The sequence below is a fragment of the Neovison vison genome, chromosome X (genome assembly GCF_020171115.1).
Source record: "Neovison vison isolate M4711 chromosome X, ASM_NN_V1, whole genome shotgun sequence".
Lineage (NCBI taxonomy): Eukaryota > Metazoa > Chordata > Mammalia > Carnivora > Mustelidae > Neogale > Neogale vison.
In genome coordinates this window covers 120,074,900-120,090,912 of record NC_058105.1, presented here as the reverse complement: position 1 = coordinate 120,090,912, position 16,013 = coordinate 120,074,900, and the positions used below count along the sequence as shown (strand labels likewise).

The following is a 16,013-nucleotide window of genomic DNA, read 5'->3' as shown; positions in this document are numbered from 1 at the left end:
GGAAAGGCTGCTTAAAGCCTGAGACTTTGGGATTTGCTTTTTTAAAACAGTGCTTTTAATGTTACAAATTCATTCAATATCTGAATAAGTTTTGAAAAGTAAACGCTTTTTGTTTTTTAAAGTAAAAATTTTGTGTTGAGCTAACCAGATCTATTTAACTAGCACTCTGCTTTAAGGAGTCAGGTTTTAGCTGTGGCTCTAAAAGACATTTGACAAAAGTTTTCACAGTTTTCTTTGTATGCTTTGTTAGTAAAATTGTAGAACACAGGAATGTAAAAGCCAAAATGTCTTAAAACTATGCCCAGTGTGGAATGGCTCCCCAAAAGGGGCATGTACCCCCCCCAAAAAAAACTAGACCTTCCACAGTTTCACTAAGTCCTCAAGGAAATTCTCTTCCAGACATAGACTTTGGGTATGGAAAATCATCTTAACTTAACTTAATAGAGTTAACAGATCCCCATCTTTGAGTTCGGGGGCCAAGAAACCAGCGACCATGGCATAGAACACCCACTGTGCTCAAAAGAAACTCATTCTATTTTCCCAAAGGAATTAGACTCCCCTTCCCTGATAAAACACTATTCAAAATAAAAAGTAACCAATGGATAAGATTTGTAACAGAGAAGATTTCCATTACTTCTGCCTCTAAATCAAAAGATGCCCTTGGAGAACATTTGAGGGATTCATAGATAATCACGTCATCTGTATAAATAATGAACATAGGCTGATTTTCTTGATTCCCGTTTCTAGAGAGGTGTGATCTATGTCAGGAGAGCAGCTGGCTGGACCTAGCCATGGTTTATTAGCTGTGTCTCCTTTTCCTCCCACTTCCCTGTCATAGTGGGCCCATTATGCTCAGGGCCATGGAGAAGTGGCCTTTAGTGATTGGACAGGTTCATTTGGCAAACCCTCCCTCCATCGAACAGAGCAATGCCTGTGTGGGTGCTTCCTGATGGAGAGTGATAAATAGGATGCAGATATTTTCTCTGTAATGCATGATCCTGGCATAGCCAGAGGGAATATGAGTGCCTCAGAGCAGCAAGGTTTTACTTAGAGCTCAGGAGTTGGAAATTAAGGATCCACAAGCGCACCCCTGCTGACTGATCAAATGCAAGGTGAGTAAAGTTAGTGACATTCAGATTATCAGTAAACAAAGAAAGATAGACATTATTGAACATCTCACTGTTGGTACATGTGTGATTCCACAAAGCAAAGAACATAAGAAAGTTTATCTCTTGTGGCCTACTACTTAACATTACTTTTTTAAAAAAATGTTACTTTTCATTAGCAGACCTGATTTTGGATGGAGGGTTGAAGGAACAGTCTTAGTAGAACGAGAAAACTAATGGATTTTTTCCTAGAAATACCTTAAGCTTTAATGCTTTCCACGGCTTTGGAAGAAAAACCAAGAATGTTTTTAGTTTGTAAGGTACCAATTTTGTTTAGTTCTTTGAGATCGATTTTGATGGCATTTTAAAATGTTTTGTTCTCAGAAATATTGAAAAGTAGACCCATCTCCATTATGTTAAAGATCTGATCGTGATGGGGAACTGTGGGTATTACTTACAATGATATTAGAGTCTCCCAGGGGGCTGGACGATCTTTTCAAACAGTCAGCCACAGTAATAGACAGAAATTTGTTGATCAGTTACTTCGGATAATGGCGAGCTGCCTGGAGTTCAAATATTTCAAAGTTTGATCATATTCAGTTTGATTCAACAAATCCCTACAGAATCCTTAAGGAATAAGCAGAATTTTGATAAGGTGTCTGGAAAGGAGCTCAAAGATGGTGAATTTATGATTCAGAGTGGGAGGTGACAGATAAAACAGATAAAATGTTGTAAATAAATCAACATATTTATAAAAGCCAGGGCCAAGGCAGTAGGAATGAAGTTATGTGTTTTTAAGAGTCTGTTGAGTTAAAATTTCTTCTCTAATCCTAAACCTAATTTGTAAAAATTATATTATTTGCATAATTCCTGAATGAGAAGCAGTTGACTAAACATTCTGAAGGTTAAAAGAGAATGTAGCGAGGTGAAAACACTCATTTTCATTATTTTATTTTACTTAGGACGACAATATGGATACAAAATCCATTCTAGAAGAACTTCTTCTCAAAAGGTCACAGCAAAAAAAGAAAATGTCGCCAAGTAATTACAAAGAGAGGCTTTTTGTTCTAACCAAAACAAATCTCTCCTACTATGAATATGACAAAATGGTGAGAGCCTGCTTATTCCATTGTTTTTCTACTATTTATTTTTCTTGTGTGTCCACAAAGGGCTTAATTTTAATGAAACAATGTCAGGTTTCTTAGCTCAGGCAGTAAAGATCAACTTGCCTTCGCTTATCTTGTTATCTTTTCTTAACCAAGACCTGATTAGTTCAAGATAAAGGGTTTTAAAATATTGGCTAACTTTGCTAAGGCAAATTGTAACTTTAGAACACTGGTCGTCAACTTGAAATTTTTAAAGATGCCTTCTGGAGTTAAATGTTGATTTTCCATAGATTAAACACACCACAGGTGATGGAAATACGTTTCAAGGTTATTGAACAAAATTAAGTGCTGCTTCTAGCCTTGCTTTGGGGGGAGTATATGGGTAAACATATCGGAAACATATCCTGCTGCCATTGGATTTTGACTCTGATGGAATAATTGGAAGAATTCTCAGTTACCTGTCCTATCTCTCAATCTCCCTCCCAGGATAATCTTCACTTTATGCTTTTCTTTGTGTCCCGCTGTGTATCACATGAGGCATCTTATATTTTGGTTTTTAATTCAGAAAAGAGGCAGCAGAAAAGGATCAATTGAGATTAAGAAAATCAGGTGTGTGGAGAAAGTCAATCTTGAGGAGCAGACCCCCGCGGAGAGACAGTACCCCTTTCAGGTAAGGGGAGGAACAACGTTCTATTGCAAATTCCATATTGGCAATAACGAAAGATGTTGCAAAATGCCAAGGACGATGACCAGACTTGGAACATCCCCAGATGGTAGTCGGGCACTTTGCTGAAATTTGATCTACCGATCTGCGTTCCCTAGAGGGAGAGAAAGAAAGGGGAGCAAGTAAGCCACAGTGGCATAACTTGCGGTGGGGTCCCACAGTCTTTCATATGAAAGGTTGCTGAGCATTTCCAAGGGGCTCCAAGGTACCAGGCACACCAGAAGGAATCAAGTCATTTGCAGATCGTTATAATGCAGCGGGGGTGTGAAGGTGAGTTGAGATGAAGGGATGCTGAGGAGCTTTGGTTCCTCAGGGAAAGGAAAGCTTCACACCTCACTCTCCTATTGGAAGAAAGCAGGGGGGTTTCTTGGAAGAAGCTTCAAATTCATATCACAGAAGCATGGGAGGCTCAAAAGACCACAGGCTTCGGAGGCACCCAGAGCTCCTAACCTCACAGCTTGTACTGCTGGTACCATAGGCAACACACTCAACTCTCTATCCAAGTCTGTTTCTTCATTCGCCAAGTGGGCATAGTCATCCATATTTCGCAGAGCCGAGACAGGGTTAGATCTGAAATTGTCTAGGAAAGAGCCCAGAAATTAGCAGATATTTCATAAAGGGTCTGTACCATCTACCCACAAAAACTGAATGAATGAACTAGATAGAGAAGGATGTGGGGAAGACATTAAAATGTTCTGACTTTTTTAAAAAGATTTTATTTATTTATTTGACAGAGAGAGATCATAAGCAGGCAGAGAGGCAGGCAGAGAGAGGAGGAAGCAGGCTCTCTGCTGAGCAGAGAGCCCCATGTGGGGCTGGATCCCAAGACTCTGGGATCATGACCTGAGCCCAAAGCAGAGGCTTTAACCCACTGAGCCACCCAGGTGCCCCAAAATGTTCTGACAATTGCAATTCCTAGCAATTCTTCTTACTCAATAAAAGCATGAACTATATAACGCTCAGAATATATGCAAATTGCCAAAATGGCTTGGCAGAAGTAAGAGACAGACATTTCATCCCTGAAGATATTTTTAAGGATAGAGCAGGTAAATATTTTCCAATGGGCTGTGAAGAGACTCAGGCACTGAGTCGGTAGACCATTCCTAAGACCCCTATAATATCTAACATTTTAGACTTCTGTAATTCTCCATGGTCCTCAACGTTCCCTGATGTCAGACACATCATTGCTGTGATTTTCCCAAGTGGAGAAGTGTCTGGGATAAAACAAATTGAGGGGTGGAGGAAAAAAAATAACTAGATTTTTTTTTCATCTAATTCCAGAGTGAATGCATATTTTATAAGCAAACTCAACTTTTCTTTGGGATACCAGAAAATTTGCAGTTGCCCCGGAATGAACCATGGAGGCAATTGTATCTAAATGCCCCTAATCTTTCCCTTTCCAGATTGTCTATAAAGATGGGCTTCTCTATGTCTATGCATCAAACGAAGAGAGCAGAAGTCAGTGGCTGAAAGCGTTACAAAAAGGTAATTTTAAAAAGTCATAAAAGGGAGTTCTCCGTGGAGTTCTGGTGAGGCTTGGTGGAGGAGAGCTAGGGCCGTGAAAGGACCCACAGCCAGGAGACAATCTGCTGATTTTCCCACAACCTCCCTCGGAGAAACTGCCAGACTCATTTTGCATTCTCATTGTTATGCGGACTGAGCCTGTAGCTCGGGTTCCCTTTCCTGCACTTCCCTGCGGGGCTGTTGTGCCCTCCCCAAGGCAGCAGGGCAGACAGCTCAGAGGAAGCCAGACCTCCTGCTCCCCACCCACGGGGCTGCCCTTTCCCTGGGGCAAAGTCTGCCTTCTCTGCGGCTGTGTGGCTACCGTACTTGGGCTGTTTACAGAAAGTTCTATAGAAGTACTATGGTCGTACCATCTGCCAACTGCTATGCCAAGAACTTCGTAAAGCATTTCCTCGAGTAATCTTCTTGATGACTCCATGGAACGTCATCGTACTCTCCCTTTTCCAGACAAGTGAACTTAAAGAGACATGGCCATAATAATAATGGAGAACCCCCATTACATAATAATGGAGAACCCCCATTCGACTACCCCAACCCGGCTTTTTAACCGGTACGGTATCAATGCTAGGCAAAACTGGGGGATTCATTTTTTTTTATTTGCTTATTTGACAGAGAGGAAGAGAGACAGGGAGAGAGCAAACACAAACGGAGGAGTGGGAGAGGGAGAAGCAGGCTTCCTGCTGAGCAAGGAGCCCACACAGGGCTCCATCCCAGGACCCTGGGTTCATGACCTGAGCCGAAGGCAGATGCTTAATGACTGAGCCACCCAGGTGCCCCAGAACTAGGGGATTTAATGAAGCTTTTGCTCAGGGATTCTCAGGCTGCTTTGGTGATAGGCTGCAGTAGAAGAGAGAACGTTGTTGGCTATTTGGCACTATAATGTTTCTCCCAGTGATATTCTTTTTTTTAAAAAAAAGATTTTATTTATTTATTTGACAGACAGAGATTACAAGTAGGCAGAGAGGCAGGCAGAAAGAGAGAAGGAAGCAGATTCCCCCCTGAGCAGAAAGCCTGATGTGGGGCTCGATCCCAGGACCCTGGAATCAGGACCTGAGCTGAAGGCAAAGGCTTTAACCCACTGAGCCACCCAGGTGCCCCTCCTGGTGATATTTTGGCAGGCAGGTGATAGTGTGAGGACAGCATATAACCCCAATGTGTGACTCTACTGGTGGAATTTCAGATATCAAGCCCCGAAACCAGGTGAGGTTTTGTTTTCTTTGAGTCTCAGGTTAGGGTTTTTTCTCAGTTTTTCTTCACACATAGGGCTTCGTTTTCCCTCTGCCTGAAAGGGTTTAGCAACCTCTCCTGTAGGATAGTCCAGTGGTCCAGGGAGGTCCAGAAGCCTCCCTCTCCCTGCTCCCAGCTTGCTGAACTGAGAAGGGCATCCGTCTTAGCGACAGACACATCCTCCGCGCCCTGCTTTGCTGTGTCCGCTAATGAAACCATCTCGAGTCTCTGGATCTCAGGTTCCCAACCCTATGAAATGGGAGGTCATGTCGCTTTTTTCCTCGAGGGATCACGAGCCACAAATGAATAAAACTCACATATATACTGAAGGGTCCAACACACAAACGTGAGTCCCGGTGGCTAGAGTGGGGCCTCGTAGACGAGCCCTAAGATGCTGCTCTGGGGGGGACTTCCCGGGAATGGTTGCAGCGTCCACCCGCCCAGTGTGCAGCTGTGAGGCAGACCTCAGGGTCCTTCTGCAACCATGTGTGGCAAGCTGGTTTGGGCGGCCCTGGAGAGCTCACGTAAAGGCCAATGGAGCATAAAGGAGAGCGGAGAGAGAGAAGAAAAAGGGAATCTCTTAGCTCCTGGTAAAACTTCAGAAAGACCTTATCACGAGGGCTGCTGCATGCAGGGGAAGCCGTGTGTATCCGTTAACAATGCTTGGGGACGCAGGTAAAAAGACACCAAGCAGCTGTTGGAACAAAGGCACGTCTGTTGCTCTCACACCGTTCACAAGTCCGGAGGTACACGGTCCCGGGCTGGGGCAGCAGCTCAGGCAAGTCAGTAGGGACCCAGGCTCCCGCTAGCTTTCTGCTCTGCTACCCTCAGAGGCTCTTGGGAAGGCTCTGAGCTTTTCCAGAAGCATCCCCTGCAAACTCCTGCAGGTGTTTACTGGCCAGATCTGTGTCTCGTGGCCATCTCCATACGTAAGGGGGCTAGGAAGACAGTATCTGGTTTTCCAGCCTTTCTGCAGGACCAGAGTTGGAGAGGAGGTGGGTGAGACGGGCTTGAAGGAAACAAGAGAAGGGGATGGCATCAGCCGGCCGGCCAGCCAACCACCCGCCTCCCCAGGAAAACAAAGTTTCGTCACAGAAATCCTCTCCCTTGTGAAGTCTTTTTGTCTGCTAGTTAGCTTGGGCATTATGAACTCAGGTGGAATCGGAGACACGGCATTTTGCAGAAGGTGACCTAGACCCAGGAGGTCTGAGCTGACTGAGTGGGGACTGGGGCACGTCAGCCACCGCGGTTCTGAATTCAGCTGAGCAGATGCGGAAAAAGCGTGTCCTCCAAAGATGAAAACCGAAGGGGATGCTACAGGAAAGCTGGCATCTGGTCATTGGATTATCACAGAAGAATATTGGGGCTGAGTTTCAGATATGCTGCTTACTAGAGGTTTATGAACTTGAGCAAGTTAGACCACCTCTCCACACTCAGGTCCTCTTATTGTCATGATTAAATGGCTGGAGTGTCGCCATGTGGACTTCTGGACTTGATTGGAAAAGAAATAGTTACCCAGGAAACAAAATCGATGTAGTAGGAAATAACAGGAATCCTGGCATGTGGGAAGCAGGAGCTTGGAGAGCTGGAAGGCAAGTCTCGTGCCCAAGGAATTGCAATGACCATTTGGTCAATGGTGGTCAATGACCACCAGTTCCGAGTCAGAAACTAGCGTTTTATAATTTTAACTCCTTTGGCTTTTTGGGACTTCTGCAATAATTTCCCTTTAGTTCCCATTAATACTTAGTGAAGGTTTTTTTTTTTTTAAATACCAGTGCTTTTGGGGCACCTGGGTGTCTCAGTGGGTTGGGCCGCTGCCTTCGGCTCAGGTCATGATCTCTGGGTCCTGGGATTGAGCCCCACATCGGGTTCTCTGCTCAGCAGGGAGCCTGCTTCCTCCTCTCTCTCTGCCTGCCTCTCTGCTTACTTGTGATCTCTCTGTCAAATAAATAAAATTAAAATCTTAAAAAAAAAAAAATACCAGTGCTTTCAGCTAGGCTGAGCTGAGCTAACCTAAGGGAATGATAACACTGAAAGCCCACTGTTCATTGAACATGTGCTCTGAGCCAAACACAGAGCTGGCTGCTTTACATACATTATGGTTTGGAAATGATCCGATGACCCAGTAAAGCACTTAGTATCTCCAAACACTTCCTTGAATCGGGGTTGAAAAGGAGGAACAGAACTCTCCTGGGATTAAAACAAGGAAGGCTTAAAATGAATATAAAATCACGAGGAAAGTCACACATAGAATCAGCCCTCTCCATCTAGAGACTTTCCTTGAACTGTTCTCTACTAAGATCTTGTAGGTTTCTCAGCTATGTTTTGAGAGACGCTCATTTGTTGTAGAAACAGTATTCTACTCCAGTATTAGAACTTCATTTCTTTGGGGACACCTGGGTAGCACAGTTGGTTGAGTGTCTGACTCTTGGTTTTGGCTCAGGTCATGGTCTCAGAGTCATGGGATCGAGCTCTATATCAGGCTTCGTACTTGGCAGAGTCTGCTTGTGATTCTCTCTCCCTCTCCCTCTGCCCCACCCATGCCCTGCCTCTCTATAGTGCCTGAATAAATCTTTAAAAAATAACAGCATATTTTAAAAAAAGAATTTCATTTCTTTAGATTAAACATTGCCCTGTTCTCATTATTTTTTAAAATATGCACCTATTCCTAGAAAAGTAGCCACACAAACAATCCATTCCTTAGTGTAAACAAGTCAAAGTCACAAGAGACAAAGCAGAGATGAGGGACAGTTCCAGATCAAGGGAAACTATTGTTTCCCGACAGTTCCAGATCAAGAGAAACCACTGTGATTCTGGATTGGATCCCCAATCAGAAACAGTGAATGCTTATAAAAGGTATATTACTGGTACAGTTGGGAAAATTTTGACTATAAGATACTCAACAGTAGTGTTGTATCAGTGTCAAAGTTCCTGAATTTGATAACTGTATCATGGTTATGTAACAGACTGTCCCTACTAACAAAAGTTAAATGCTGATATATTTATCGGTGATGTTATTTAGGTCATGATATCCGCAACTTACTTTCAAATAGTTAACAAAATGTAGTAATAATTTCAAAAATTTTAATAGTAATAGTATGTATGAACAGAGAGAAAGAAAAGCAAATATGGTAAATAGTTAAAAATTGGTGAGGCTGGGTGAAGGGTAACAGACATTCATTGTACTATCCTTGAAACTCATCTGTGCCTTTAAAATATTTCAGAATGAGGAGCTGAGGAAAGCACATGTTCATTAGAACCTTCTCTTCTTGGGGAGATCTAGGCCTATCCTTCAGCCCCTTGAACCCCATGTGCCCTAACCCACTTGTTTCCTTTACAGATGTATTTCTAAAACCCTAGACCACCAAGTTAATCTGCATATACACTTTCTAGTGTTGTCGTTGGTTGTTTTTTTTTTTTGTAAGACTGATAGAAATTCTCGTGTGTTGTTCTCACTCTATACCTGGGTAGATTTTTAAGCAAATTTTTGGCTTATGAACTTCGGAGTGAAAGACTTATATCCTTGGGGAGCCGTTTGCTCTTACTCTGGTTGCTGGCAAAATAAGGTTTTCATTGTTCTGTGATAACAGCCCTTACTGAATGTGTTTCTTCTCTTGGGCCAACATTTGCGCATGCTGTATTTTCTTCCTGCCTGTTCCCCAGAGATAAGGGGCAACCCTCACTTGCTGATCAAGTACCATAGTGGGTTCTTCGTGGACGGAAAGTTCCTGTGCTGCCAACAGAGTTGCAAAGCGGCCCCAGGATGTACCCTCTGGGAAGCATGTAAGGTGACCCCCCCACAATGGGTGGGACCCTGGGAGGACGGGGCCCCGTGAGGCAAACCTGCCAAATTCCAGAATAGCTCACCAGCTTGGGAAAACAAGATGTGCCACATTGGTTGACATCATGTAAACCCAGCCTCAAAAAATGCTATTGGGCAGATGAAGTCTATTCTAGGGTCAACTGAGTCATGTTCATTGAAATGATAACGATATTAACATTTGCTGTTCTTTCATTTCATGAGAAATTTTTTTTTAATTGGAATCATGAATCGAGCAAGGAGCTATTTATTTCCTCCCATAATTCTTTCTGGTTTAAGATAAACTCCCAGTGGGTAGAATATGGTGAACATATCACCATGGTTCATAGCCTAAAATAATAAACTAAAAAAAAACCAATGTTCTTTTTAACAATACGTCAAGGGATAAAACTTTAAGTGACACTTTGAATCACTATAAATACCAAACTGATGGACGATCAAGTTTTAAAAGACATATTTAAAGGGCTTACCATTCTGGGCATGTTTACTGATTTCGTAATCACACCACAGAAGGTAGTGAAGGATCTGCTTTAAGGGCAATCAGATTCTACCCAGAGTTATATTCCTAAGAAAATCTGCCTAATATTTTATCTGGGGACAGAAAGGAAGGCCCACCAAGTGGCTTTGAAGGGCTAAGGGAGGGAAGGAATTAGGTCATTTTCTGCTTATGCACTATAGGGTCTCATCCCATCTCTAGGATATTTACATGAGATGGTCTTTTTTTCTTTTTTAAGATTTTAAAAAAGATTTTATTTATTTTATTATTTAAATATTGTTTATTATTATATAAGCTTTGTATAGTTCATGCTTTTATTGAGTAAAAAGAGGGCTCCCTATTACTTCATTCTCTTGGGTCATGTCCCTCCCCAAGGAATTCCCAGCAGAAATCATCTTCTGTTCTTTAAGATGCTTATTTAAACGTCAGGAGAGGGAAAAGGACAAGCAGACTCCACACTGAACGTGGAGCCCCAGATGGGGCTCGATCCCACGATCCTGAAACCCTGCGATCAGGACCTGAGCTGAAACTAGGAGTCAGACACTTAACTGACTGAGCCACCCAGGTGCCCCATGAGGCAGTCTTATAAATTTTAGAAGTTTATCACTGTGTAACAGCCATAAATTATGAATAAATTAAAAAGGAGAAGTTATTCTGGTAACAGTTTTACCAGCTTGAACAAAATGTGCTTGGATCACAACTTTAATGAACTGAATAAGGTCAGCGGTATGATACCTCTTTGTGAATTATAAAAGACACGAGGACATGAGCTATTATTCAAATTTACTCCAGTATAGTATTGACACCTGACAGTCTCATTAATGGTATTACTAGTAATTTGACAACAAAAATCAATGAATAAATGTTCATGGTGTTTTCTATCTTAATTAGACTACACAACAAATATTTATTAATCTTAAATATATCACATTGCCCTTTATATTTAGGAATTATTGTGATTTGATGAACTATACAGAAATTATTGTATATGGATTCCTCCCTCCCCTTAAGGGGCTGAGGAATAATGTTTGCTTACAGCATTAATTCTTTCTCCCAATTATTCTGTCAGTGATCTGGTACCATTACCCAGCAGGCCAGATTCTAGCTCTGACCCTAACTTCCTGGGAAGAAGCAGGAGAAAAGGCCAGAGAGAGCACTCCCTTGGGACTTTCATCCTAGGCTCGGTCTGGATGGCATCTGCCATATGTTCTGGGTGCGACAGGCTCTTTGCCAGCCTCTGAGGAAAACTACAGAATTTGGAGCTGCCGTGGGTCCATGAGCAGCTATCATATCGTTTAGCTAGCCGATTATAACTTATTCCTCTGCTGGGTTACAGGGTGGCCCACGGGTACAGTTACTAGGAAGGAAATAGTTGCAAGCTCTTGCTTCCTTCTGTCTCCAAAATGTCCTGGGCCATTCCTTTTCCAGGGTACGTGCGTGGCCTACAAGTAAATTTACCATATCCCCCAGTTCGTTGGGAGCAGTCTCATTCTGCAGCTGGCGACCTGGCATAATTATTAAAAACTTACCTATCCCTGTAAGAAATGTTCCGGACTGCTTAGTAAATTGTATGGCCGCTCTATTTGTAAGGCATCTAATGGCTTTACACCCATAGCCTGGGCAGAATCCAGCAATTGTCAAAAGAAATGGAAAAAAAGAGAGGGTGGTTGGGTTATGGACATTGGGGAGGGTATGTGCTATGGTGATGGCTGTGAAGTGTGTAAACCTGGCGATTCACAGACCTGTACCCCTGGGGCTAATAACACATTATATGTTAATAAAAAATAAAAAAATTAAAAAAAAAGAAATGGAAAAAAGTCGGAGACAGGTTTGTTCACTTATAAATCACTACCTGGGGATACCTGGTTGGCTCATTCGGTTAAGCATCTGCCTTAGGCTCAGGTCATGATCCTGGAGTCCCGGGATCCAGCCCCGGGTTGGACTCTCTGCTCATCAAGGAGTCTGCTTCTCTCTCTGACCAACCCCCCACCCCACTTCTTGTGCACTCTCCCTCTCTCACATAAATAAATAAAATCTTAAAAAAATAAATCAAGTACTTATAAGCATCTCGTATGAGTCAATCAAAGAGGAATCAGACATGGATTCTTGACACCTAGCGTCATAGGTACTACCCAAAGAGATTAGATACCTGCATTTCAAACACAAGGTGGAAATGTGGTATAAATTAATAGTTTACAGGATTTAGAGGAACTTGAACGTTTTTATCCATTTGGGGAGGATATTGATAACCAAGGGGGGAGCAGTGGTGTTTGAGTTGGGTGTTATGCAGGAAAACAACAAAATCACTCCAAGTGCTGTGTCTAAATTCAAGTCATCTGAAGCATTGATCACATAAGCTAGTTCATCCTTTTGATTCCTAACATCTGCTTTGTTTTGTTTAAAAGTTCCTTCTGATATTATTTGGTTTTGCTTTTCAGATGCTGATCTGCACGTTACAACCCATGAAGAGAAACACAGAGTTCCCATCTTCCCAGACAGAGTGGTAAGTTAATATTAAAAAATTTTTGCATAGTCAGGACATATTAAATAAACCATGAGTTGCCAGATTCAAGACTGGAAAATGTGGCCTGCACTGGGACTGAGGAAAGAGAGGACAGAGGTAAGCTATCACAGATAGCAATGGCAGCATTGAATGCCAAGTCCAAATAGTGAATCCTTTTACCATTTTGTATTGTTGTACTTAATAACTGAGCCTTTTCTAACCTGTAAGCACATAAATAGTCACCAAAAAATGGGTGCGTGTGGGAGACGTCCTTATGATGGCATCACACAGGACAGGCAGGTGTAATTAGCTATCATTCCTCCCCCAGCAGCTGCATGGCCAAGACTGCCTCATGCAGGCATCCTGATGAAGGATGGGACTTCATAGGGCACAAGCAGAAAATAACCTAATTCTTTCCCTTCAAAAGCCACTTGGTGGGCCTTCTTCTCTGTCCCTGAATGGAATCTTAGGGAGATTCCATAGTTTTCCAGCTGCTCTTAGATGAAACAAAATGTCCCAATTACTAGTAGACACGAGAAGAACCTCTACATTGTCCTATCCAATGTTATAAACATACACTTCCAAACGTCATTCCAAGTTACAGCTTCTCCCCTTCACATAGCTCAGGTGTGCATCAGCTAGCTGGCTGCCTGCTTTGGGGGAGAGAGCCATGGAGAAGCTGAGATTTCTGATTCTTTCATGGTTGGGGCCCAGGAAGAGGGGGTTCTGTTCATTAGGAACAGTCATTTGTGGCAGATTACGTCATGATTTTGGCAGGGGTGGCTTCTGGGTGAGACAGTTGTCTAATGCTGACTCTAGCTTATGGGAAACTTTGTGGGTTCCCCACGAGAGTGCAGATCGAAATGGATTTTTATGATGGAGTGGTTGTCTTGACCCTTAGCTCTTGAGTTTCTAGTCTTCACATTTCTGCTGGGTCAATTCACCCATCTTGGGCAGAGTTCCTTTCAAGATGGCTCCCAGAACCCTCTCCCAAGGGTGGAGTTGGCCTACAGTACAACAGACAAAACTGACTGCTCTGGTTGGTACAACTGTATGTGACTCACTCTTGCAATACAGGCTGCTGCTCTGTTTTTGCTCTGCTTTCAGGTGTGTAGCCATAGCCTCCTACTTTTAGGCTTCTGAGGCAGATGTCAGCCTCCTCAAATGCCAGGGGACACATAAAATGGCCTCCCGGCAATGCTCTAGATGCTCTCCCAGAAGTAAAGGAGTGTCTCTACCCATCCATTCGCTCTATGGTGTCTTGGGTACTTATTTTCAGCTGCACACAATCACACACACACACACACACACACACACACATCCCTCTCTTTCTAAGTAAAAGCCACATAATCTTTATGAACCAACATGAAGGACAAAAGGAAATCCATTAGAGGAGGTTAAATTGTATCTCCTAAATTTCATGTTCACCTAGAACCTCAGAATGTGACCTTATTTGGAAACAGGTTTTTGCAGATGTAATTAATTAAGGACGAAGGTGAGATCATACTTGCTAAGGATGTATCCTTATAAGAAGAGTAGAGGACACAGGGAGATACACAGAGAAGAAGGCCATTTAAAGACCTAGGCAGATCAGAAAACAAATAATCCAGTTAAGAAATGGGCAGATGACATGAATAGACGCTTTTTTAAAGAAGACATCCAGATGGCCAACAGACACATGAAAAGATGTTCAACATCACTCATCATCAGGGAAACACAAATCAAAACCACCATTAGATATCACCTCACACCTGTCAGAATGGCTAAATTTAACAACACAAGAAACAATAGGGGTTGGCAAAGATGCAGTGGAAGAGTAACCCTCCTACACTGTTAGGGGGAATGCAAGCTGGTGCAGCTACTCTGGAAAATAGGATGGAGGTTCCCCAGAAAGTTGAAAACAGAACTACCCTGTGACCCAGCAATCGCACTACTAGGTATTTACCCAAAGGATACAAAAATACTGATTCAAAGGGATACATGCACCCCGACGTTTGTAACAGCATTACCAACAATATCCGAACTATGGAGAGAGCCAAAATGTCCCTCACTGATGAATGGATAAAGAAGAAGTGGTATATCTGTACAATGGAATATTATTCAGCCAACAAAAAGAATGAAATTTTGCCATTCACGGTGATGTGGATGGAGCTGGAGAGTATAAAACTAAGAAAAATAAGTCAAAGAAAGACAAATACCATATGATCTCACTCATGTGGAATTTAAGAAAGAAAACAGATGAGCATATGGCAGGGATAGGGGGAAGAGAGAGAGGGAAACAGGCCGTAAGAGACTCTTAATGATAAAGAACTAAGGGGTTGATGAAGGGAGGTGGGCAAGGGGATGGGCTAGATGGGTGATGAGTACCAAGGACAGCACCTTCTTGTGATGAGCCCTGGGTGTTGTATGTCACTGATGGATCACTGAATTCTTCTCCCGAAGCCAATATTGTACTGTATGTTAACTAAACCTAAAATTTAAATGCATAAATAAATAAACACCTATGCAGGAGATTCGAGTTATGCTGCCACAAGTCAAAGAATGCTAGAACCACCGGAAGTTAGAAGTGGCCAACGAATATTCTCCCACAGAGCTTTCACAGGGAGCACAGTCATAGTGAAGCCCTGATTTTGGACCTGGGCCTCCTGAACAGCGAGAGAACAAATCTCTGTTGTTTCAATCCACTGAATGTGTACTGGTTTGTTATGGCAGCCCAAGGAAACTAATATAGTTGTTCAGGTTTGAGGATTTTGTTATCAGCAACATTGTTATTTTGGTTTGGCTCCATGCTCCAGTCCTGAAGCTTGAAAATTATGGCTTTATAAAACACCTAAGAGCAGATATATACCAGAATAAGCAAATTTACAGGAACAAAGGATTGACTAGAGGTTGCCCAGGGCCAGGTTGGGAACAGGTGACTATTCACAGTCACAAGGGCCTTACACGAGTGATGGCAATGTGCTCCGTCTGGATTGTGGTGATGGTTTGTCCATCTGGACAATTTTACCAAAAGTCTCTGAATTCTACACTGATGAAGGGTAATTTTCATGGTATGCAAATCATAGTTCAGTAAAATTTGTTTTAAACAAATCTAAGAGCAGAGGATAATTTAGGAGCCAGAAACTATTGCATCTAATCTCTGGCAACGAATTCTTTGGGAAATGTGCTGAAAATTATCAGTCAGGCAAATCAGCAGCCAAGGATTTGTAAGTCTGTTTTGATTGTAAGCTGCCCTAAGGGATCAAGGATCAGCGAGAGTATCATGAAAAATGTGTTTACCTTTGTTTTTACCAGAACATTCTGTAGAGGACTTACTTTGCAGAGTGGAGGAAATTAAAAATCCACTTTTAGCCCTTCTGTTCAGATTTCTGTTTAGGGAACTTTCTGGAGCATTTATCTCTGGATGGGACCACATAGCTCATAAATAGTGTCCAGCACTGGGATGTCGATCCCTGCAAAGAAGTAAAAATATGAGTATGAAAAATTAAATGCAGACCTCACATCTTT

General features: G+C 42.5%; 1 protein-coding gene across 1 annotated transcript in view; it reads left to right on the top strand.

Annotated features, from left to right (window-relative positions):
* Positions 1–1,005: 1,005 nt before the first annotated feature.
* BMX (BMX non-receptor tyrosine kinase) overlaps positions 1,006–16,013 on the top strand; it is a 47,179-nt gene continuing 32,171 nt past the window's right edge. The window contains exons 1-6 of the mRNA XM_044234763.1: positions 1,006–1,112; positions 2,069–2,215; positions 2,778–2,882; positions 4,340–4,421; positions 9,351–9,470; positions 12,442–12,506. Coding sequence (XP_044090698.1) covers positions 2,078–2,215; positions 2,778–2,882; positions 4,340–4,421; positions 9,351–9,470; positions 12,442–12,506 — 510 coding nt within the window. The 5' untranslated portion in view covers positions 1,006–1,112; positions 2,069–2,077. The remainder of the gene's footprint in view (positions 1,113–2,068; positions 2,216–2,777; positions 2,883–4,339; positions 4,422–9,350; positions 9,471–12,441; positions 12,507–16,013) is intronic.